This window comes from Rhinatrema bivittatum, chromosome 6 (assembly GCF_901001135.1).
Source record: "Rhinatrema bivittatum chromosome 6, aRhiBiv1.1, whole genome shotgun sequence".
NCBI classification, from domain to species: Eukaryota; Metazoa; Chordata; class Amphibia; order Gymnophiona; family Rhinatrematidae; genus Rhinatrema; species Rhinatrema bivittatum.
The window spans coordinates 327,439,706-327,462,942 of record NC_042620.1 but is presented as its reverse complement, the minus strand read 5'-3'; the positions used below and the strand labels follow the sequence as shown (position 1 = coordinate 327,462,942).

General features: G+C 42.3%; 1 protein-coding gene across 3 annotated transcripts in view; it reads left to right on the top strand.

Moving 5' to 3' along the window:
• Positions 1-9,512, top strand: part of AMOT (angiomotin) — a 118,881-nt gene extending 109,369 nt beyond the window's left edge. For all 3 annotated transcript variants that reach the window (XM_029607641.1, XM_029607639.1, XM_029607640.1), the window contains 2 exons: positions 1,672-1,899; positions 8,178-9,512. In XM_029607641.1, coding sequence (XP_029463501.1) covers positions 1,672-1,899; positions 8,178-8,278 — 329 coding nt within the window. In that variant the 3' untranslated portion in view covers positions 8,279-9,512. The remainder of the gene's footprint in view (positions 1-1,671; positions 1,900-8,177) is intronic.
• The last annotated feature ends 13,725 nt before the right edge of the window (positions 9,513-23,237 follow it).

Below are 23,237 nucleotides of genomic sequence, written 5' to 3'. Positions count from 1 at the left end.
GCAGCTTTGGGGACAGTCTGTTAGCAGGAGCTGCTACCAAGTTGGACATGTTGGCTTGGATTTTATAACAAACTTGACATGAAATAATTGGTTTCTTCTACACAGATAAGTTAAATTTTAACAGGTTTCTTCTGCTCTGTGATTATGTGCAGGATGTATGTAATATCTTTTATCCCAATAGCTTTAAAGCAGCTTTCAAGAGGATGAATAGACATGCAAGCAGGGCAGAAGCATGAGTCAGGGTTCTCAAACCAAACTGGCTGGGTGTGTCCCAAGGACTGGGTTGAAAACCATTGGTGTAAAGGAGACGGTGAAAAAAGAGATTGGTGTTGAGTTGGAGAAAGCAGTGGAAGATAGAAGGATTTTGAGATGGGGTTACATGGAAGGAGGAAGAGGGGCAGCTAAAAAGCTGACCTGGAGCTTTATTGCAAGGAGGTTTTTAGAGGGGTGGGGGGGGGGGGTTTCTAATGGTATTTTGGGTAGGTGTGACCACAAGAGAGAGAGAGGAGTTATAAGAGTACCACAGTGGTTGCAGCACTTGACAATACTGCAGCTTGTTTTCAAGGAGAGGAGTTTGGACTTTAAATGTCAACATTTCTCTGCACAACGGGATCGGACAATGATGCACATCTTGGGTCCTTCAAGTCCACTGTAGACTAGTAATGTGGCCTTCTCCCACTCTGCTCAGTATGGGTAGAGCCTTTGTTGGTGTGCCATGTTGTCCAGCCAAGACCGATGTGGAGAAAGTTCAGAGGAAAGCAATAAAAGTGATTGGAGGACTTGAGGACCTGAGGAGTTGGGTTTATTTGCAACAGATGGTGATGGGCTCTTCATGTCCACTAAGTGCAGGGTAAGAAGCAATCGGTTTAAACTGCAGCAGGGGAGGTTTGGGTTGGACTTCCTCAGTTAGAAAGTCTTCAAAATGTCTAACACTGGGATCTCTTTCATGTGAGGTTTTCTACAAGCAGGTGAGATGAGCCTCTCTGGAATGGTTTGCTGGGTTAATTGCATGGGATGATTTTTTTTTTTTTTTGTGCAAAGTTAATGGTTCTTAGATCAAATATATGTAAAGATACCTCATGAATATTCATTGAAAACAAGACCTGTATGGGATATTTTATTTTTTTTTATTATATTTTTATATACCGACATTCAATCTCAATCGAGATATCACACCGGTTTACATGCAGGTACTGTAGGTATTTCTCTATTCCCAGAGGGCTTACAGTCTAAGTTTTTTCGAGGATTACATTTGTTTGCAGTCCCTTTCGAGGATTACATTTGTTTGCAGTCCCTTTCAGTGCTATCTTTCCACGATTCTAATATTTCCTTACTGTGTGTCCCTTTTTCAAAACAGAAATAGATGAGTCTTAATTACAAATTGATGGTGTATTAAGTAGAAATGTTTGTTTTTTTTATTAAACATTTTCTGGATGTATGCACATTCTTTTGAGGTCCCCAAAGAGTTTTTTTGAAATGGAAAAACCTTGCTTAATAGTAGTTCTTCACAATTTAAATCAGTGTGTCCAAATATAACATGTCCTGCTTATATTACTAAACAGATTCTTTACATTTGTATTGATTCCTTTGAGCTAGTGCTAGTATGGTACCTGCCTAGTGATGCACTTTTCAGGCTGTGCCTAATTTGGAACATTTTCTGTGTCACTGAAGGTGTTCTCCTGGGTACAGAATATCGATCAGAGTCCATTCCTTCCACACCCTCTCCAGTGCTTCCTTCCACGCCACTGCTGTCCGCACACTCAAAAACTGGCAGCCGAGACTGCAGCACTCAGACGGACCGAGGGACAGAGCAGAATAAAGCTCCTCCCTCTAGCGTGTCTCCAGCACCTGTGCGGCTAACCACTACAAACCCCACTGTGTGCTGCACTGACAGAACAGGTATGCCTTCTGCTTCCTCAGTCTGAGAGAGACGCTGTATCTGCAGCTCAGGGGTGTGCCACTATAACTGGGGAGATTTAGCATGTTGTGCTTACTAACCACTACAAACCCCACTGTGTGCTGCACTGACAGAACAGGTATGCCTTCTGCTTCCTCAGTCTGAGAGAGACGCTGTATCTGCAGCTCAGGGGTGTGCCACTATAACTGGGGAGATTTAGCATGTTGTGCTTACTAACCACTACAAACCCCACTGTGTGCTGCACTGACAGAACAGGTATGCCTTCTGCTTCCTCAGTCTGAGAGAGACGCTGTATCTGCAGCTCAGGGGTGTGCCACTATAACTGGGGAGATTTAGCATGTTGTGCTTACTAACCACTACAAACCCCACTGTGTGCTGCACTGACAGAACAGGTATGCCTTCTGCTTCCTCAGTCTGAGAGAGACGCTGTATCTGCAGCTCAGGGGTGTGCCACTATAACTGGGGGAGATTTAGCATGTTGTGCTTACTAACCACTACAAACCCCACTGTGTGCTGCACTGACAGAACAGGTATGCCTTCTGCTTCCTCAGTCTGAGAGAGACGCTGTATCTGCAGCTCAGGGGTGTGCCACTATAACTGGGGAGATTTAGCATGTTGTGCTTACTAACCACTACAAACCCCACTGTCTGCTGCACTGACAGAACAGGTATGCCTTCTGCTTCCTCAGTCTGAGAGAGACGCTGTATCTGCAGCTCAGGGGTGTGCCACTATAACTGGGGAGATTTAGCATTTTGTGCTTACTTCAGCAAGACATTTAGTTCTTCATAAATTGTGATATTTGAAGGAAACAACTGGAAGAATGGAAATTCCCCTCTGTTTTACATATCCTCCTCACTTCCTTTCTTGCCTCTCTCGCTCTATGACCTGCACATTTGTAGATGTAAATTAGAGACTGTGGCACATTGTTTTCCCATATCTAGTAAATTGGTGAGCCACTTTAAGCTTTTTTTTTTTTTTTTTTTTGGAAAAGCAAAATAGAAGTGTAAAATATAAAAATAAATATAGCCCCTCTTCTAAGCTGTACTATGAAAGTGAAGTCTTGCTCCTAGGGTTAAGTTCAGACAAATTCCTACAAAAATGCTGGTGTGCATTCTTTGATGTGGGAGCGAGGAGGGTAATCCTCCAGGACGCAAAGCGGAGGGTGAAAGTCTTCTGTGGATATTCTCAATGGGTATTTGATGGTTGTGAGTGCCAAAAATCATATGGGACACTCAGAATTCCAAATAAGAGTTTACTATGTGACTTTATCAATTGTTATAAGCTAGCACAAGACACGTTGCCTGTTACTTTCAGGTTCCACTACAAAATTCAAATTTAATTCAATCTGTGTAATTTTACCCACGTGTTGCAGGCTTAGAGATATCCTCCCTTCCAGGGTATGTAGGTAAGGGTCCCGTACCTGAAATTGGTTTTCCCTTTCAAAAAAAAAAAAATCTGAGGTCCAAAATGATTCTCCAAAGACTCCAATTCTCCTAGCTCTTTATTCTTTGAGTGGTAAAGACTTCTATTGGGGGGGGGGGGGGGTCATCAAATGAAATCCTTTGCACTTCCCCAACTCTCTCCTCAAAAATCAGCACAGCTAGGGAAAAACTTCTCTTTACTCCTGGTTAGGAAGCATGGACAAAACTTCCTCCCTCAACCAAAAGACAGAATCCTCAAATCTCCAGAAGCTTCCCAAAAAGGCAGTTTCTGCATAAGAACATAAGAACATGCCATACTGGGTCAGAACAAGGGTCCATCAAGCCCAGCATCCTGTTTCCAACAGAGGCCAAACCAGGCCACAAGAACCTGGCAATTACCCAAACACTAAGAAGATCCCATGCTACTGTTGCAATTAATAGCAGCGACTATTCCCTAAGTAAACTTGCATCTTCCCAACCTTTCTAGAGCAGGGAGGATATTTCCCTCCCTGAATTAGGACTAGGGGAGCTAGGAAAGATTAGAATAAAAGTACAGAAATCCTTAAACCCATTCAAACACTTTGTGAGTTCTCACTAACTAGGATATGGATGAGCAAAGTGCTTGCTGTCCTATGCTGTGCAGCCAAGGATGAGAGGCCATGCTGATATATGAATAGGGGAACAAAAAACTACAACAGAAAACCCATACTAATTGCAAGTGCCACCTGTTCATGAGCAGAAGGCGTTCAATAAAGTCCCTCATGAGAGGCTTCTAAGAAAAATAAAAAGTCATGGGATAGGAGGCGATGTCCTTTCGTGGATTGCAAACTGGCTAAAAGTCAGGAAACAGAGAGTAGGATTAAATGGTCAATTTTCTCAGTGGAAAAGGGTAAACAGTGGAGTGCCTCAGGGATCTGTATTGGGACCCTTACTTTTCAATATATTTATAAATGATCTGGAAAGAAATATGACGAGTGAGATAATCAGATTTGCAGATGACACAAAATTGTTCAGAGTAGTTAAATATCAACTGGATTGTTATAAATTGCAGGAGGACCTTGCAAGACTGGAAGATTGGGTGTCCAAATGGCAGATGAAATGTATTTATTTTTTTAAATTAACATTGTATTCAAGAAAAAAACAACATTCAGAAATGCTAGTATATGCAACTTACACAAGACAAATTTACCAAAGAGCCAGGTAGCTAATTACAAGTACAACCACATTGCCTCCAGCATTTCAACATTTTTAAATCATCCTTCCACCCAGCAATATTTTAATTATTATATATAATATAATATATTGTATAATATATAAGCACTATGTTCTTATGTTCCCCCCTGCAAATACCACCACCCACATATGAGGACAAAAAGACCACGACCCTCTGTTAAATAAGCAGAGAGAGAAGTAAAGACTTTTAGAAATTAACACACAAGTAATAGGTCAAATATTCCTAATCATCTTAAGATCACATCCCTTGACATGCTCCCCAGCACAGAAATAACTACCCCAGATTACTAACCATTGTTGAAAAGGCTGCCAAGTTTCTTAAAGTCTTCATAGAGTCCCGCCGTAGTGCAGTAAGTTTTTTCCATATAGTGAATCCACTTCAATCTTTGAATTACAGCAGGAAGTCGAGGTGCCCTGTTGTTTTTCCAACTCTTCGCTATTTCGCCTCTGGTGGCATGAGCAACAGCCCGTAATAATTTCCCCCGACTGATAAATTAGCCATTGGGAAATTCAATAAGAAAACCGTAGGGTCCAAGAATATAGTCTCATTGAGCAGCTCAGTCAACCAGTTGCACACCTGGGACCACAGATTAGGAAAATCAGGGCACCACCACCACATATGAAAACAATCCCCCTCCAGTCCACATTTCCGCCAGCACTTATCACTCGTTACCTTACCCATCTTGAACAACTTCTATGGAGTAATGTACCACCTATAAAGTACTTTATAACTGATGAAATTTAACGTGGACAAGTGCTAAGTGATGCTTATAGAGAAAAATAACCTTTGCTGTAGTTACTCAATGTTAGATTCTTTCTTAGGAGTTACCACCCAGAAAAGATCTCGGTGTCATAGTGGATAATACATTGAAATCGTTGGCTCAGTGTGCTTTGGTGATCAAAAACAAACAATGTTAGGAATTAAGAAGGGAATGGCAAATAAAATGATGGCTGTCGTCATGCTTCTGTATCGCTCCATGGTGAGACCGCACCTTGAATACTGTGTGCAATTCTGGTCGCTGCATCTCAAAAAAGATATAGTTGCGATGGAGAAGGTACAGAGAAGGGCTACCAAAATGATAAAGGGCATGGAACAGCTCCCCTATGAGGAAAGGCTAAGGAAGTTAGGGCTGTTCAGTTTGGAGAAAAGACAACTGAGGGAGGAGATATGAAAGAGGTCTATAAAATCATGAAAGGACTTGAAAAAGTTAAGTAAATTGATTATTTACTCTCTCAGATGATAGTAGGACTAGGGGACTTGCCATGAAGTTAGCAAGTAGCTCATTTAAAACAAATCTAAGAATTCTTTTTCACTCAGCACATAGTTAAACTCTGGAATTCACTGCCAGAGGATGTGGTTATAGCAGTTAGTGTAACTGGGTTTGGATAAGTTCCTAGAGGAAAATAAACTGCTATTAATTAAGATCAATAGTAGCTTGAGATTTATTTAATATTTGGGTACTTGCCAGGTTCTTGTGGCCTGGATTGGCCACTGTTGGAAACAGGATGCTGGGTTTGATGGACCCTTGGTCTGACCCAGTATGGCATTTCTTATGTTCTAGGCAGGAGCCCACCACTGAAGCAGCCTCACAAGGGGTTCTATGGCAGAGCGGTATGCTCTATCTTTTACTTCTCTCACAGCCAATTTCTGTTTTATTTTTTTGTTATTTCTGTTCCACCTTTTGTGACACTTCAAAGCAGATTGCATTCAGGTACAATAGATATTTCCTTATCGTCAGAGGGCTTACAATCTAAGGGCCCATCAAAAAAAAAAAAAAAAAGTGCATTCAGCATCACGCATAGTTGCATCATTTTTTTATGCATGAACTCTACTACCTATATAGCAAGGAGTTTTGTACACAAATGTGCCCTTGCTTGGAAATTCCATGCTAATGATGGTTTTAGGTATTACTGCCCAATGCAGAAGGGTGCACTGGCTTACCTCCAGTTTTCTTAGCACTGGAAACTCCTACTCTGAAGTGGAATAAAGTTTCCAGCACTAGTATCAATCTAGGGTCTGGATTTATCAAAATGCACTAAATATCGCATGCGATAGGAAAAGGGGTGTGTTTTATGGTAATAGGCAGTTTATTGCAATTTGCACTAATACCTATGCGAAGCACTGTACGTACAACCAGTGGGGGGGGGACCATGTTTAGTAGTTTTAAGCTCCTGGAGAGCCAGCCAAGCTATCGGGGCCCTGGGGGGAGAGAGAGAGAGCGCCTAGCCATAATGCCCTCACACTAGATAGGTATTTATACCTGTATGGGAGGCCCACCTAATAACTCGAGGTGAGGTTTAGGGTATTAGTGTAGGGGTTAGGGGCCACTTTGACATTCAGAGTGCGACGTATGAACAGAACAGTGCTCTCTTGTGAAGATTTGATGACCTTTGGAGTGAGGAAACTCACCCAAAGATGAGATTTGTGCAGTGTTCTCTCAACCTAGCTTGATGGACTCTCTACCTGGGTAACATCAAGCTAGGTTGAGAGAACATTGCACAAATCTCATCTTTGGGTGAGTTTCTCACTCCAAAGGTCATCAAATCTTCACAAGAGAGCACTGTTCTGTTCATACGTCTCACTCTGAATGTCAAAAGTGGCCCCTAACCCCTACTCTAATACCTAACCCTCACCTCGAGTGACTAGGTGGGCCTACCATACAGGTATAAATACCTGTCTAGTGTGAGGGCGTTATGACTAGTCTTGCACTCTCTCTCTCTCTTCTCCCCCCCCTCCCCCGGGCCCCGTTAAAACACCATGTGCGAAAAACATTGCAACCGCGATAAAGCCCTATCGCATGGCTTTATGCAAATGAAAAAGGTGTAGTTAAAATTCACATTAAAGCCGTGCGATACGGCTTCGCAAAACTGTGAGCCCAGCCCTAATGTCCTCCCCTTTTTCTCATTTGCATCGCACCAAACGTAATGGCTCTTTCTCATGCGTTAAAGGTGTTTTTTGCATGCGAAAGAGCCATTTAGCACTTTGATAAATGACCCCCTAGGGTAGAAGCCAGACTTCCGATGCTGGGACCTGTAGCTGGGGTTTTATACATAAGAGAACGTGCTTTGTGCACAAAATGTGATTTATGCACACAAAAATTACTTTCTGCACAAAGAACATTCTCGTGTGGAAAACGTGATTTGTGCACAAAATGTGATTTATGCACACACAAAATTACTTCAAAGAACATTCTCGTGTGCATAAATGTTTTGTGTGTGGAAAACGTGATTTGTGCACAAAAACATTTTCTGCGCGTAAACCTTTTTTTTGTGCGCGCATTTTTTGGTTTGTGTGCATTTTTTAGCTCCTGATGCATTAGCGTACCATTAGCTTACTGCATCTAGAGTTTTAACGCTCAGCTTTTTGCATCGGCCCCTAAGTTTTCACCTGAGGCAATTGAGGGTGAAGTGACTTGCGCAAGGTCACAGAGTGGAATTTGAACTACCATCCTTGGCTCCCCCTAGTTTGCTGCCCACTGCTGTAATCACCAGGCTGCTGCTCACTCTAGTGTTGATCTTAAGGGAGTCTCTACATACAAAGTGTCCTCACTTGGCTTAGACCGAAGTTTGATTGTTTTCTTGCTTGTCTCTCTCTTCTTCAACAGACAGCACTGGATTTCAGTGCAGTACTCTGGACAGAAAACTTCCGCTCCCTGCTCTGGGGCAGGACCTCACTGATGCAGAAATGGTGGAATATCTCATCTGAAAACATCCTGTTGCATTGGTTATTACATGTTCTATTTTTTTGTGAGAATGTTTTCTGTTACAGAAACAGAAAGTAGTAAGAAAAAGACAGAGACTGCCTCTTAGATATGCATGAAAAAAAACAATTTTATACTGGTAAATGATGTCACCAATAACATATTTTCTGTCTTAGTTTTGAAGGTTTAATACTGGAACTGAGAAGGAGTCAGCCTTGCTGTGCTTACAGCACAGTACTTACCTGGAGGAAATTATTAATTAATAGTTTAGAAGAAAGGAGGCCAGCTGAATATTTAAAATTAGCCTATCTGGACAGAGTGATTTGCTCAGCCTTCTCCCCCCCTCTGCTGGTCAAGGGCTAGAAGGGAACGCTTCTGTGTGGTGGACTGCAGGAGCAGTCGTCCTTCTCCATCCCCTGCCCCACAGGGGCATGTACCCTCTGTGAGGTATCCATTCCCTGCTGAATGAAAAACATGTTTGTAACCTCCCGCTACCAGTGTGACCAAATGCTGCTAATATTGTTAATCTGGGTTATGGCTGTTGTCCCTCGCTAATATAAGGAGGAAGCTATGCACAGGTTTGCTGAGTGGAAGACAAGTGTGCAAGCAGTAGCACTCGTGTATGGTAAGATGCAGTTGCCCTAGCACACTGAAGCCTATTATAAAACTCCTGTGCATTTTGCATTGATGGGCACTTCCTAGCGTGTTCAGGGGGGGTGGGTGGGTGGGGAAGATTATTTTAGAACAGTGTGGTGAGGGGGTGTATCAGCCCATTGAGCAGTTTGATGCAGGTACAGGTGGTGTTAGAAGTGTGAAAGATGTCAGTTATCTTCAGGATGCTTTGCAGTCCAGTTTGAAACTGGTTTCAGATGCATTTGTGGTGAATGTGAGATGAGATGGTAACACTTTAATAAAGTCATTCCTGGTGTCCAATCCCAGATACGGTTTCAGACGGCATTTAAGAATAAATAACTCATGAAAATTAGTAAAAACATATCTTTTCTAGAAGAATATATCTATTTTAATAGACTTCAGTAACATTTGAGTTGTTTACTAAACAAATTGTTGAAATAACTAATATCTAATGGACATGGCAGCTTTCATACTTAATGTCTGTAAATATGCACTAAACTTATTGTAAATTGTATTGTCATATCTACAGTTGGTCATAAATTGTCTTCCATAATTTTTTTTCCCAATTGTGGATTTTTTGTTGAAATACATTTATTTTTAAATACATATTACTGCTAACGTTTTCTCGCCATTTAAAAAAAAAAAGTGGTATTACAGTGCAGCTAGGGTTTCAAACTGTGTCATGGGGCTGTCTAAGGCCTCTCCCCTGCAAAATCCTTATGCCACCTTGCTATGAACACTTACAGAAATTCAGTCCGCAGCATTTTTCCCTCATGCTGCTAGTTTACAGGGAGTAATGATGGATATTTGTCTTTCCTGTGTTTACTCCTTCATTTTCTAGAATGGATGATGGGGGGGGGGGGGGGGGGTGTTTTTTAATTAAGAGGGGAGGGGGACATACTCTTTGGTGGTAAATGTCCCTGTGGTGAGGGGAGGGTGGGTCCTATTTAAGTCGCTTGCATGGAGGTGATCATCCTGAGCTGGGAATGAATGTGTGGATTTGAGAGTGCTGGGGCCAGGAATGCTGGAATTAATCCCGTGAATGTACAGTATTTGGTTTAATTTAAATGCAAACTTCGTTTTTGTTTGCGTGAAAAGAAGGAACACAGATTTTTGTCAGTATTGAGATACTGGTTTTTGTTTTGTTCGTGTTTGTGACATTTGAACAGTAGTTGGATGCAGCTGAGTTTCTTATGTTTGTTATTTTTGTAATTATTATTTTCCTTTTGTGTGTTCTTAAAATATTAATTTGTAGAGTGATGGTTTTGCATATTGTTGGGATGGGAGGCCAACAATTCTTTCAGATAGCCAGGGGCCTCCGACTCTTTGTAAGTTTTTAACTGTCAGAGGAAGATTCCTTTCCAGATCCACATGTTAAATGCACTTGTCCCTGCTTTCCTTCCTGTTCTTTCTGATAGCTTTGTAAAAGAGGACTGTAAACTGGTTAGAAGTTACAGTTCAGGGAAACTGCATCCGTAATGGTGGTTCCCTAAGCAGACCCTCCCCTCCCACCATCTCTGCCCTGTGAAATATTATCTGCCGGGCTCTGGAATATTTTGGTTTTCTTTGTGTGAGCAGGGGGTTCATTCATTCTCCTGTCCCGTGTGCTTTTATTTTATTTTTTTTAACTTCTTTTATTTTGAGAGCTCCTGAAGCTGGAAGACCCGAGAGCCTCTGAGTGGAGCTGGCCATAATGCAGGCAGGCATGATGCGGTTACCTGTAATGCCAGCATTCCTCAGACCAGACCACAACAGCCTGACAGCACTGTTCCTGGGCAGACATGATCATTTTTGCCAAATTTAATGTTGTGTAGTGATGAAAGGGACAAGGAGAGGTCATCTAGTACTGAGGAGTCGGGAACCTTTTGGTCAGAATCTTTACCAGGTTGTTCGCTCTCAATTTTATCCCAGACAAGTCATGGGTCCCCTCTATGTATCAGTTCATCCTGCTCCAGTCAGTAGTAGTAATATTGTGACTGATAAAATTGTAAAGTCCTCTGATACAAAGCACTATATAAATCCAAAATTACTATTACATATACACGTATATAGACAACTATCCAGTTGGGACCAGATAAAGAGATGTAGGCGTCTGTGGCTGTGCTGTAATATTTGGGCATACTGGAGTGTTCTTCCTGAGTTTTCTAGCAGGAGTAACCTTGGGAGTTTAAATTCTTACATAAAAAAGTTAAGCTGTGTATTGTAACTTTTTTTTTAATTTTAAATGAAGAAAGTGGATCCATATTACGAAGGAATGAGACTTTATACATTTATATTACTATTGTTTGTTACAGTACCTGTGAAGATATATCATCTCTGCTGAACCTTTGTGCAAGTTCCCTAACAGAATATGTATGCTGCAGCAGGAGCACACGCTATGCTCATTTCATACATGTAGCATGCACCTGCTTCTGTACGGGAAAGCTCTGGGCTGATCTTTTTTTTCCAGCTCTGCATAATTGAATTATGATGTAGTCCTTGCTTAGCCATTTTTGTTTTGTTTTGAGGAAGGGGAGGGTAAGAGGAAAAGTTGACTCTCTTCTAGTTGGGATTTTCCCTCATGCGAATGTCCCCGTCTGGTACACGAGAGCTTTTTGTGATGTGTACAGAAGGGACAAATGTGACCGGCCATGATAGACTGCATTACTTGATGCAAGATTTCAGAATGCATTGGAGGGGTCTCTCAGCGCATGCAGCATTCACCAAGAAATGTATCTACAGTAGCAATCCAGGACTGGCCGCCTTTGTTTACAAATGATGCATTTGCTGGTGTTTCTGTAAATTAACCTTTAGTGAGTCTCCAGGCTATGCCACTGCCCTATTGGACTCTTGAAGGTCCTTTTGGGGCATTTAGTGTGGGCAGAAGACTCTTCAGCTACAGATTCAACAGGGAGGCACTAGATGTGTGCACCAAATTATCCAGGAAGGCCAATGAAACCCAGCAAAATCCAAGGAGCTGCCTTCATTTTCTGCAAATTCTCATTTTCAGAAGATTTAAAGCCACCCCCATTTGGGTCCCTATTAGCTGGTCCAGGGAAGATATATGTGTAGTATCTAACTCTAACTATACCCTAAGCATTTGCTGGGCAAACGTGGTTCCATTTGAGGGGGATGGGGGTTCATGGTAAATTTTTACACCAAGTTGTTTTGTAACAGAAAAATTATTTTTGCACTGTTCTATTTTTTTTTCTGTTGCTGTGCTCTAGAACTGGAAAATAAAAAATCTGATCTGATCTGTAATGATGTTTGCTTTTTCTGTGTCTTTTCCAAAGGCTGGCTAATGATTTCACCTTTGAATATTTTCCTGAAATGAGCAGTAATCAATCCACTCTGGAAATGCTGGAGGGGAAATGCTGTTGCATTCTGATTGCATTTAAAAAAAATATACATAAACTCGTTAGTGATGCAGCAAGTTCTTACATTATAATTATCCATATATTACATTGTACAAGTTGTACTGAAATCTGCCTTTCCCACGCAGGTAGTGAGGGCATTGTCCCTCTGCAAGAATACTGAGCTCACTCCATGCAAGCGTTAAAACTCACTTCCCAAGGCAGAGCAAGTAACCATCGTAGACGAGTAACGCAGTCGCATCAACAATTCAAAAACAAGATGGCAAAATAAACAGGAGACTTGAATTCACCGAAAAAGCTTAAGATCTGCTCAAGTAAAAAAATAAAAGGGTCAGGAATGGATGACCTTGGAAAGGCATTAATAAGAGAGTGAACAATAACTATATTACAAATGCCTATAGATTTTGGGGGGAGTGGGAACCTATTAGGAAGCCCAAATCTCGAATTATAGGAGAGAATGTGAGTGGTGTCTATTCCACAATATCTAGCAAATTAGCTGGCAGTGGATGTCTACTCAGTCATAGGGCCTAGGTTTTGGCAAGATTAAGGGTTAGGCCATGTTGCTTAACCCATTGCTTGATGGCAAAAACACACACAAAAAAAGAAAAAAATAAGCGTGAAAGAGGCAACGCTGAAAAAAGTGGTGTTACGGCTGGTTTAAAGTGAGTTAATACTGAATGCTATGTGGAAACAGATCTAGGCATCATAGAGGATAATACTTTAAAATCGTCGGCTCAGTGTGCTGCAGCAGTCAAAAAAGCAAACAGAATGTTAGGAATTATTAGGCAGGGAATGGTTAATAAAACGGAAAATGTCATAATGCCTCTGTATCGCTCCATGGTGAGACTGCACCTTGAATACTGTGTAAAATTCTGGTCGCCGCATCTCAAAAAAGATATAGTTGCGATGGATACAGAGAAGAGCGAACAATTTGATAAAGGGGATGGAACAGCTCCCCTAAGAGGAAAGGCTGAAGAGGTTAGGGCTGTTCAGCTTGGAGAAGAGATGGCTGAGGGGGGATATGATAGAGGTCTTTAAGATCATGAGAGGTCTTGAACAAGTAGATGTGAATCGGTTATTTACACTTTCGGATAATAGAAGGACTAGGGGGCACTCCATGAAGTTAGCAAGTAGCACATTTAAGACTAATCAGAGAAATTTCTTTTTCACACAACGCACAATTAAGCTCTGGAATTTTTTTGCCAGAGGATGTGGTTAGTGCAGTTAGTGTAGCTGGGTTTTAAAAAGGTTTGGATAAGTTCTTGGAGGAGAAGTCCATTAACGGCTATTAATTAAGTTGACTTAGGGAATAGCCACTGCTATTAATTGCATCAGTAGCATGGGATCTTCTTGGTGTTTGAGTAATTGCCAGGTTCTTGTGGCCTGGTTGGGCCACTGTTGAAACCAGGATGCCTGGCTTAATGGACCCTTGGTCCATTAAGAAGAAAATAGGTAAGGCAGAGCGGTCGCAGCCATCGGTGACCGGACACAACAATGACATCATGTTATGAAAGACAAGAGAGAATACTTCAGTTTAATAATATTATTGTCCTCACTTCTTTGCATTAGATTCCTTAGGGTCTGCCAGCATCCTATTTGTGCCAGTCTCTTCGAGTGTCTCAGGGCTTCCTCATTTCAGTTGGAAGAGAAACCTGGATTTGGGCTCCGCACACCATAGAGTGCGGCTGCCCAGGCACCAAGGTGGCAATTTTCCTGGCTTTTACATTTGAAATTAATCCGAAAGCCAGGAGGAACACTGCAAATGTTAATCAAATCCATTCATGTTTTGTTTAGGATCAAAAAATACTAAATGAAGGTGGTAGATTACATTCAGGCCTGTAATGGTCTCCCCCTCTGAGGAGTCCACTGTTTTCTGATGCTATTCTACTATTTAATTTATTTTAAATATTTTTAGGATGCACCATTCCAAGTTTTTGGCAGCTTACAAAGGTTACATACAGAGATAAAAGTAAAAATAAAAAAATCCATAAAATTATAAAATATGTAAAAACATAAAAAGAATTTAAAACAGAACTAATAATACCCTAAATACAGACTTAATACTAAAGACATTAGACAATAAATGGGATACATAAACAAAGTGCTTCTGCCTAAACATACCAAGCTAACAATTTAATGATGATAAACTTCTTCAGGCATCATCGGGATACAAAGAACCACACTCAGTTTGATGTTCCAGCTCTTTAATTCCTTGTTTCCTTCACAGGGGTGCCTTAAAATTATACATATTCCCAGATCACTTCAGAATACGTTCAATCTCTCTCTCTCTGTGAAATTCCGCCCTCCCCTTTTTCAGAAGGCTGCTAGGTGCTGGGCTCCCCACACCCTCTATGAACCTTTTTGACCCTGGGAGGATGTGTCCAGTCCAACACTGGTAGGCTGGACCCTGGTCCCTTTGCTTGCTTACTGCCCTCCCAGTCTGCTGTGCAGGGAAGGCACCATTCTCCCTTCCTGTTTAGCCTGAGTCAGCAAATTTCTATTTCCAGGAGTCCTGTCCTAAGGAAGGTGGGCTGGTACTTTTGGGACTTAGACCCTCTAATAAGCCGTGGTGATTTAATGCCAGGTCAGCAGCCTGGAATCGTTTTGAGCTTGCTTCCTTCTCCTCACTCAGGAAAATTGGAAGGTGGAAGCTACCACTGCACCTGACCTGATATCTTTTTTTTTTATTTTCTTATGTGACAGGGCTGTGCCAGTCACTAAGTTACCCTTAAATGAGATTTGAAAAAGGATGGGTTTGGTGGTTTTTGAGCCCACCTGTTTGGGGGTAGATCACATGCAGGAGCATGTTCTGTGCTTCAGAGCATGTGGGGCAGTGAGTAGGAGAGAAGCATGGATAAGGATGAAGGAGCTGGAGTTTCAAAGAAACTGCAGGTGGAATAGATCTCCCTAAACATACCAAGCTAACAATTTGTGATAAATTGCAGGAAGACCTTGTGAGACTGGAAAATTGGGCATCCAAATGGCAGATGAAAATTAATGTGGACAAGTGCAAGGTGTTGCATATAGGGAAAAATAACCCATGCTATAATTACACAATGTTGGGTTCCATATTAGGAGCTACCACCCAGGAAAAAGATCTAGGATTCATAGTGGATAACACATTGAAATCGTCGGTTCAGTGTGCTGCGGCAGTCAAAAAAGCAAACAGAATATTACGAATTATTAGAAAGGGAATGGTGAATAAAATGGAAAATGTCATAATGCCTCTGTATTGCTCCATGGTGAGACCGCACCTTGAATACTGTGTACAATTCTGGTCGCCGCATCTCAAAAAAGATATAATTGCGATGGAGAAGGTACAGAGAAGGGCAACCAAAATAAGGGGAATGGAACAACTCCCCTATGAGGAAAGACTAAAGAGGTTAGGGCTGTTCAGCTTGGAGAAGAGACGGCTGAGGGGTGATATGATAGAGGTGTTTAAAATCATGAGAGGTCTAGAACGGGTAGATGTGAATCGGTTATTTACTCTTTCGGATAGTAGAAAGACTAGGGGGCACTCCATGAAGTTAGCATGGGGCACATTTAAAACTAATCGGAGAAAGTTCTTTTTTACTCAACGCACAATTAAACTCTGGAATTTGTTGCCAGAGGATGTGGTTAGTGCAGTTAGTGTAGCTGGGTTTAAAAAAGGACTGGATAAGTTCTTGGAGGAGAAGTCCATTACCTGCTATTAAGTTCACTTAGAGAATAGCCACTGCCATTAGCAATGGTTACATGGAATAGACTTAATTTTGGGTACTTACCAGGTTCTTATGGCCTGGATTGGCCTCTGTTGGAAACAGGATGCTGGGCTTGATGGACCCTTGGTCTGACCCAGTATGACATGCTCTTATGTTCCCGAGGCTTTCAGCTGTTCTTGAGAAGTCTTGTCACTCAGGGTCTCAGGAGATGAGTTGATTCGTGCTTTCTGGATGGGCCTTTGCGCAGCACTTTTTGCAGTTTACTATTTTTGATCTGGACCAGTCTAGGGGGAGGGGTGTTCCCCCCCCTGGCATCCCTGAGGATTGGGGCCAGGATCTTTGTTGCCTGAGTGATCTGAAGAAGCAAGGGGTAAGAAGAAAATAAGATGTTGGCAATGTGAGCTGAAGAGCTGAGCAAGGTGGAGTTTTTGGATATTGTGTGTTTTTGGAACAGTTCCCCCTACAATTTTCTTGTTTTGGGGATATTTTTCTACCTGTTGATTTACGTTTATGCTGGAATCCCATTCCAGTTATCCGGCATTACAAGGGGAGAATTTCTTCTCCATGGATCATGGTGCAAGGGAAGTGAGAAGGGAGTGACACCTAAGATGGATAAACTGACCATAATATTCATTGCTATTATATTTCTGATGCTGTTTTTGATTTTTGGCATTGTAGCCTGGATTATTATTTTTAAATTACAGTAAAGTCTATTTTATTTGAACACCACCCTTAGACTCCAGTGAGTAATTTTTCTGGACTTTCCTACCCTAGTCATTGGCTGAATTGTATGGCTGGACCTTGATGTGAATCCATTTATATATCCTTGCTGATTTATTGGCTTCCTTACTTCTCTATGAACTGTTTGGCACCTATTGGAGGTCCTCTGCCTCCAGCGTGAGTATTAAGAGTGAAGGGTGGATAGAAACACCAAGGGCCCAAGAAGATTATTGTTCCTCCCCATCCTGACTGAGCGCAGACTTGTAGCACCCCAAGTTAAAGTGAACACATTGAGAATGGGGGACGTACAACATTTAAGAACATAAGATTTGCCATACTGGGTCAGACCGAGGGTCCATCAAGCCCAGCATCCTGTTTCCAACAGTGGCCAATCCAGGTCAAAAGTACTTGGCAGGATCCTAAACAGTAGACATCCCATGCTGCTAACACTCAGGGATAAATAGTGGCTTTTCCCAAAACTATCTGGTTGTTAATAGTTTATGGACTTCTCTTCCAAGAACTTTTCCAAACTTTTTAAAATCTAGCTCACTAACTGCCTTTACCACATCCTCTGGCAATGAATGCCAGAGCTTATTTGTATGTTGAGTGAAAAAGAATTTTCTCCAATTTGTTTTAAATGTGCTACTTCTGAACTTCATGGAGTGTCCCCTATCTTTTTGCATTATTTGAAAGAATTACCTATTCTATTCCACTCATTATTTTAGAAACCTCTACAGGGATGGATTTCAGGGAAATTTTTCAAAACTGGACCTCAGGATAATCTGCACTGCAGCACAAGTGTCAACAGCTCCTAAAAGGCCTACCAAGTTGACTCTGGAACCTAGTAGAATTAAGACAAAATATCTCCAAAATAAACTTCACATTTTCCCTAAATAACTAAGAAGTAGAGAGCACTATAGCCCAAGGATGATGAGTAAACAGAGCTGCCGCCCCCGTTCTATCCATGCAAATTGGTTGGGCCTCCCACATGTCTACTAATATCTCTTTATTTCTATCTTTCTATCTATCTATTGGATTCCTGATTTGGCCAACCAATCAGCTCTAGAACCAGTTGCAAATGTCAGACACACACACACACTTGCATATTCTCTCTCTCTCCGACATCAAAGAGAGAGAAAGTGTGTTTGTGTCAGAGAGAGACAGCCATCCACACACACACATACTCTCAGACAGGCAAAGTGTGTGTACGGGCGTTTTTCTCTGTCTCAGACACACTACTGTTGTGCTGCTGTTTATGTACTCACACAATGAGTCCCCGTCCCCACCCCAGCACTACCACATCACCGTGTAAAGGTCTTGCTTGCTCCCAACCCTTTCCCATCCTCAGCAACCCCCTCTCTTTCCCAGGACACTCATTGGTTGCATAGTCAGCCACGCCTCCAGGGGCAGATTGGCTCACCGGGGGACTGAGGATCCCCCAGTGAGCCGGTCACTCCGATCACGTGGTTCTTCCAGCTTCCTGCCCTGAAAAGAGGCCTGCACAGCCGTGGCAGAACCCATATGGCCACGACCCGAAGAGAGGCCTGCGTGCCCATCATTCTGCGGCCCGAAGAGAGGCCTGCGTGCCCATCATTCTGCGGCCCGAAGAGAGGCCTGCGTGCCCATCATTCTGCGGCCCGAAGAGAGGCCTGCGTGGCCGCAGCCGAGGTCCTCCCCCCCCCCCCCCCCCCCACCTTGCAGGAGCTGTGGGTAGCAGTGGCCTTCTTCCTCCCTTCTAGTATTGAGGAGCACTGCTGCCATCCCACAATGGGCAAAGGGGAGGCCTGAAAGCTTTATGTTTTGTATGCTTGTGCTTATGAGAGAGAGACTGCATGTGTGTGTGTGTGTGAGAGAGTCCAAAAAAACAAACCGGAAATTGATCCAATATTGCAGTAGCAACCAGAAGGAAAAAGGATCAATAAACACCAGGAATTCTTTATTGAGCTCTTTATTTAGCACAGAGTGTGATAAAAGCCCGTCTCAGGCCGAGTTTCGCTCGTTGAGCTGCTTCAGGGGCCAATAAAATAAAACATATATAGAAACATATAAATACGAATAAAAACATTTACACCATACACAAATAATAAAATCATATAAAAAATAAATTAAAACTGATCCATGACACACTTAATCACAACATACAAAATGTTATTCAAGCATATCCTATAGAGTTCATATATGTCCTAATAAATCTGCTTCACTTTTTTGAAGGGGTTAATAAACATGTGGATAAAGGTGAACCGGTAGATGTAGTGTATTTGGATTTTCCGAAGGTGTTTGACAAAGTCCCTCATGAGAGGCTTCTATGAAAACTAAAAAGTCATGGGATAGGAGGCGATGTCCTTTCGTGGATTACAAATTGGTTAAAAGACAGGAAACAGTAGGATTAAATGGTCAATTTTCTCAGTGGAAAAGGGTAAACAGTGGAGTGCCTCAGGGATCTGTTCTTGGACTGGTGCTTTTCAATATATATAGAAATGATCTGGAAAGGAATACAATGAGTGAGGTTATCAAATTTGCGGATGATACAAAATTATTCAGAGTAGTTAAATCACAAGCGGATTGTGATACATTACAGGAGGATCTTGTGAGACTGGAAGATTGGGCATCCAAATGGCAGATGAAATTTAATGTGGACAAGTGCAAGGTGCTGCATATAGGGAAAAATAACCCTTGCTGTAGTTACACGATGTTAGTTTCCATATTAGGAGCTACCACCCAGGAAAAAGATCTAGGCATCATAGTGGATTATACTTTAAAATCGTCGGCTCAGTGTCCTGCAGCAGTCAAAAAAGCAAATAGAATGTTAGGAATTATTAGGAAGGGAATGGTTAATAGAACGGAAAATGTCATAATGCCTCTGTATCGCTCCATGGTGAGACCGCACCTTGAATACTGTGTACAATTCTGGTCGCCGTATCTCAAAAAAGATATAATTGTGATGGAGAAGGTACAGAGAAGAGCAACCAAAATGATAAAGGGGATGGAACAGCTCCCCTATGAGGAAAGGCTGAAGAGGTTAGGTCTGTTCAGCTTGGAGAAGAGACGGCTGAGGGGGGATATGATAGAGGTCTTTAAGATCATGAGAGGTCTTGAACGAGTAGATGTGACTCTGTTATTTACACTTTCGAATAATAGAAGGACTAGGGGGCACTCCATGAAGTTAGCAAGTAGCACATTTTAAGACTAATCGAAGAAAATTATTTTTCACTCAACGCACAATAAAGCTCTGGAATTTATTGCCAGAGGATGTGGTTAGTGCAGTTAGTGTAGCTGGGTTTAAAAAAGGTTTGGATAAGTTCTTGGAGGAGAAGTCCATTACCTGCTATTAATTAAGTTGACTTAGGGAACAGCCACTGCTATTAATTGCATCAGTAGCATGGGATCTTCTTAGTGTTTGGGTAATTGTCAGGTTCTTGTGGCCTGGTTTTGGCCACTGTTGGAAACAGGATGCTGGGCTTGATGGACCCTTGGTCTGACCCAGCATGGCAATTTCTTATGTTCTTATGTTCTTAAAATTATTAATCAGTGCTATACTATTAGATACTAAAATTTTTTAATAAAAGATGAATTAATTGGTGCAGTCTGTTATTAAAAAACTTTAAAGAACTTTGAATGAAATCATTTTGGATACCTATTTCAGTTCTTGCAGATGATTAATCTTCATAAGCAGGTGAGCTTTTCCAATGAGCTGAAAAGCCAAACATAACTAAGTATCAGAGCCTCTATGTGCAACAAAGTATCACATCATTGAAACAAAGTATCCATACAAAGTCTGACTCAAGACAAACATTTAAACACAAGAAAGTAACCACAGCACAGCTGTGCGTTGAAAGGTTTTTAGCAGTCTGACTGAAAGAAACTCCTAAGAGCACAAAAATTGACACAGCAGAAAATTAAATTTAAATTATTGGCAGCACTGTACAGCTATTAGATTGCAAAAAAACTATCGTCTCTATAATCCATCTACAGTTTGAAAAAAACATTACAACTTTGCTATTTGACAACCAAATTCCAAATGTAGATTAACGTAAAACAATATAATTACTTAACTAAAGTGACATTTGTCATAATTTCCACTGGTTGTCAACTCTGTCTGCCCTGTATAAAAAATCAAACTAATGCAGTCAGTTATAAAACTAAATGACAAATTCTATAATTCAATTCTTAAAAAATATATTGTTTTTAAAAACAGCGCTCACTACTGTAAACACTATAAAAAGCTAACAGCCATTTTAAAAAAAGGGGGGAAACTGTGACTGCACTTTTTATCTGAAGGAGTGTAATTCATGATTGTATTTAAACCATACGCCCGATTCTTTAAAAATCATATTATTTGCAAAGCACTCACCATCGAAGTTGATACCAAAAGCTGCACTCCACTAGACTCTCAAGGCGATTTCAGCCGGATAAAAGTCTATCTAGAAGTACTCACGAATGTAAAAAAAACAAACCTTACAAACGCTCAGCGTTTCAACCGGAAATGCCGGGAAACGCACTAGACAAGCATCTTAAAGCTTCCTTTTCGCGCCGTTTTCTGAAAACCAGCTGAGGCAACTAATGAATTGCACTGTCCATAAGAACAACACTCACATAACTAAAATTGAATGTGAACATATATTAAAAAAAAAAATATAGTATTGAGGAACACTGCTGCCATCCCACAATGGGCAAAGGGGAGGCCTGAAAGCTATATGTTTTATATGCATGTGCTTATGAGAGAGAGCCTGCATGTATGTATGAGACAGCCTGCATATATATGTGTGTGTGTGTGTGCAAGAGAGCCTGCATGTGTATGAAAGTACAACAGAGCCTGTGTATGTGTGACAGACTGCGTATGTATCACAGAGTGAGAGTGCCTGATGCGGCCCACGAGTGGTTCACTTGCCCTGATGCCTCTGCTTGCCGGCACGACCCAAGAGGCTGCGTTCTTCCAACTGCCAAGCGACTGCCTGTCACCCTGTGGCTTTGAACGCCGCCGTCTGTCGATGCCGCCACTTCTCCTTTGCGGCTGGCGTGCCGCTACCGCTGCTGCCGACTTCCTTAGGTGTGCAGGTGTGTCTCTGTTCTAATTTAAAGGGTTTGCAGTGGGAAAAGCCCCGCGACCCTTTCTGATGACGTTAGCCTGCTTTCCCTTTAAAAGGGCTCTTCAGTCTGTTGTTCCTTGCCTTCACAAAGAGTTGTTTGCTCCTGGGGTTCTTGGTCTTCACTCCTGGAGTTCCTGCTCATCATCCATGCTTCGTCAAGGTCTTCTGTTTCTTCGTTCTTCGTGGGAGCTCCTCCATGTTCTACGTTCCATGTTCCTGGTCTCTTGACGTTCTTTGTCTTCGGTTCCTGATGTCTTCTCCTTGTTCTTCCTGATGTCAAGTCTTCAATTGAGTTCCTGATGTTCCGGCCCTTGTCTCCAAGTCCTTTCTTCTTGGCCTTCTTGTTCCTGTTCCCTGTTCCTGGTCTCTCGTCGGTTCTTTGTTCAAGGCTTCACCTCATCCAAGTTTGTTCCTGGGATTCCTTACAACCTTCAGGAGGCACCTGCACTCAGGTTTACTCACATTTTTAAGCATCCAAATCTTCTGGTTCTCTTGTCACCTTTGCTGTTCCTTTTATGATCCACAGGAGGCATCTGCAGTCTTTCTGGAATTTTATTTTTTGCTCTCATGACCTGCAGGAGGCGCCTGCACTCAGATTTTGTTCAACTTCTTCAGCTGTTCCAGCTTCAGCCTTCATCTCGCTCCATCTAGGCCTGAGCCTTCAGCTTAGGTCCAAGTCTGCTGTATGCCAAGCCATTTGTCTTTTTCCAAGCTTTCAATGTTATGCTCAGGTTTGTTGACCCTTGGGCCGATGGGAGGATGGAATACCTTGGGATGATGGGCATTAGGTTCTCCCGTCAGGTGGTGAGGCAGGAACAGAAGATGTGACCAGCTGACCCTCGGCACAGGAGACAGAGGCGACTGTGAAGGCAGACAAAGAGTGGTGAGTTGAAGAAAGGAAGTGTGTCTTTGCCACTGGAAGTCTGCGATCCCCCCAAGAGGAGCCCATAGGGACCCAGACTGCTGGGACTTAGGTGGACCTTTGAGAGGTCAAGGAATCAATGCAAAGGCTGACTGGAGCTTCGCCCTGGAAGCCCGCGGTCCCCCCAGGAGGAGCCCATAGGGACCCGGACCGCTGGGACTTAGGCGGGCCCTTGGAGATGGTAGTCCGGAAGAAGTCCAAGGGCAGTGCCAGAGGGTCGTCGCTCACCAGTCCGAATTCAAGCACTGAGTGATCACCACTTGCCAGTCCGAAGTCACACACCAGAGAATCACCGTAAGCCAATCCGAAGTCAGGAACCAGGACACCAAGACGAAACAGGAACAAGGGTCCGAAGCACAAGGAACTCACGGAAGCAAGCAGACTAGACAGTGCTGGAGAAGGTTGCCAAGTCACTGAATGAGCAGAGGAAGTCTCCCTTTATACTTCCCCTGCTTAGACTGATCAGGAACAGGTGAAGTTGGTTAAAGGGATCAGATCCCTTTAAATCTGTGAAGAAGGTGTGGCCTCGTGCCTAAGGATGGCGGTGG